The sequence below is a fragment of the Glycine soja genome, chromosome 14 (assembly GCF_004193775.1).
Source record: "Glycine soja cultivar W05 chromosome 14, ASM419377v2, whole genome shotgun sequence".
Taxonomy (NCBI): Eukaryota; Viridiplantae; Streptophyta; class Magnoliopsida; order Fabales; family Fabaceae; genus Glycine; species Glycine soja.
This window is the reverse complement of record NC_041015.1, coordinates 10,133,426-10,135,673: the sequence shown is the minus strand read 5'-3', so window position 1 is coordinate 10,135,673 and position 2,248 is coordinate 10,133,426. Positions and strand designations below refer to the sequence as shown.

The following is a 2,248-nucleotide window of genomic DNA, read 5'->3' as shown; positions in this document are numbered from 1 at the left end:
GAATTTTTTTAAAAAAATTATAATTTATTTTAAAAAAATTATACATTTAATTTATTTACAAGATTTGATAATTAAACACATTTGTTATTTAACTGAATGTTGTATTTAGATGTTTATTACAATAATTAATTGTTAAACAAATTTGATATTTAATTGAATGATGTATTTGGATGTTTATTACAGCAATTGATAATTAAATAAATTTAGTATTTAATTGAATGATGTATTTGGATGCTTATTACAGTGATAAAAAATTAAACAAATATGGTATTTAATTGAATTATGTATTTAGATGTTTATTACAACAATTGATAATTAAACAAATATGGTATTTAATTGAATGATGGATTTACATGTTTATTACAGTGATTGAAAATTAAACAAATAGCATATTTAATTGAATGATGTATTTAGATATTTATTACAGCAAATGATAATTAAACAAATTTGATATTTAATTGAATGATGTATTTATTAGAATTTATATGATATTTATTAGTCATTTGTTTAATTATAATATTATTTTTTATTTTTTATAATTGAATATATTAATGAAATATGTAGTGAAAATGTATTCAATGGTTATATGATGTACAATACATTTTTTTTTGTATAGAGCTATATTTGTGTCGATAACAAATAAGGTGATTGTATAGTTTTTTTAGTCGTTTTTTGTATATCATTAAATTTGTTAAATGTTTTATTAAGATGAACGAAAAATAGTGGAGGTATGATACTATCATGTCTTAAGAAGTTGATATAAATGTTAAAAATAAGGAAGATGTTGGTGTGAAAGTAGAACATGTTGATTGCTCTGATGCCTTTAATACTTCTCAGGTATTTGTCTAATTTGTTGTTGGTACAGTAATTATATTATATAAATGTTCAGTGATCTCAGACCTTCTTTGAATTGTGTTATAGTTGTTTGATACCCGTGATAAAGTTTTATATTGGGCTCGACGGTGACTCATGAAATTGGATTTGTTGTTGTGATAATGAGGTCAGACACAAATTGGCAAATACTGGTGTTAGAGGAAGAGCCTCATTTCTGTTAATAGTTTACGAAAGGAGTGGTGAGTATAGGCTTAAGAATAAGGATTTAGTTAGAACATGCACTGGCAGTAGAAAATGTGGATGCCCGTTTAAGTTGCGTGTGAAGCCAGTTTTGGGAGGAGAAGGATGGATGATGAAGTTAATTTATGGGACTCACAATCATGAAACGGCAAAGTCATTTGTTGGTCATCCATATGCGGGTCGACTAATTAAAGATGAGAAGATTGGTGTTGCTAATAAGACGAAGTCCATGGTGAAGCAAAGAAATATTCTTTTGACGTTGAAGAAGCACAATGTCAACAGTTATACAACAATCAAACAAATTTACAATGCCAAAAATGCTTACTGTTCTTCCATAAGAGGGAGTAACTCCGAAAAGCAACAGCTCGTGATGTTGCTTGACCAAGATCAATATATTCACTGGCATAGGTTGAAGGATGAAAATGTTGTACGTGACTTGTTCTGGAGTCATCCTAATGCAGTCAAAGTAACCAATTCTTGTAATTTAGTTTTTTTTTTTATTGACAATACCTACAAAACAAATAGGTACAAACTGTCATTGCTTGATATTATTGGAGTTACACCAACAAGAATGACATTCTCTGCTATTTTTGCTTACATGGAGGGAGAACGTCTTAATAATGTTGTTTGGGCTCTACAGCGGTTTCGGGGTCTTTTCATGAAAGTTGATGCACTCCTTGGGGTTATTGTTACCGACGGAGATTTGGCTTTGATAAATGCAGTGAAAACTGTATTCCTAGATGCTACGAACTTGTTGTGTCGGTTTCACATTGACAAGAAAGTGCAGGCAAAGTGCAAAACCCTGGTGGGTCAAAAAATGCATGGGATTATGTGATGGAGGCTTGGGGAAGTTTGATTGACTGTCTATGTGAGAGTTATTTTGATGAGTACCTTAAGAACTTTGAAATGGCTTGCTCTATATGGCCTATGTTTGTCGACAATGTGTGCCAAACATGGGTGATTTTGCACAAAGAAAAATTTGTTAAAGCATGGACTAACAAAGTGATGCATCTAGAAAACACAACTACTAACTGTTGAACTATTGGCAACTATACCAATTTGCACAAGTAGTATTTAAAACGGTAAGTCCGAGTATCGTGTCCACAGGGAATTTGTTGTACTTAGATGTTGTATATTCAGTATGTAAACATTTTTAGCGTTGGTAATAAAGATA

At 30.4% G+C, this 2,248-nt stretch overlaps 1 protein-coding gene across 1 annotated transcript; it reads left to right on the top strand.

Annotated features, from left to right (window-relative positions):
* The first annotated feature begins 802 nt into the window (after nucleotides 1–802).
* Nucleotides 803–1,909, top strand: LOC114383787. Its single transcript, XM_028343526.1, has 3 exons — nucleotides 803–837; nucleotides 1,006–1,512; nucleotides 1,600–1,909. The coding sequence occupies exons 1-3, from the start codon at nucleotides 803–805 to the stop codon at nucleotides 1,907–1,909; spliced, it is 852 nt and encodes a 283-aa protein (XP_028199327.1).
* The last annotated feature ends 339 nt before the right edge of the window (nucleotides 1,910–2,248 follow it).

Coding starts and splice junctions, on each gene's coding strand:
- LOC114383787 (XM_028343526.1), top strand. CDS start 803: ATGTTGATTGCTCTGATGCCTTTAATACTTCTCAG. Junction 838..1,005: donor ATGCCTTTAATACTTCTCAG/GTATTTGTCTAA, acceptor TAATGAGGTCAG/ACACAAATTGGCAAATACTG. Junction 1,513..1,599: donor GAAAATGTTGTACGTGACTT/GTTCTGGAGTCA, acceptor CAAAACAAATAG/GTACAAACTGTCATTGCTTG.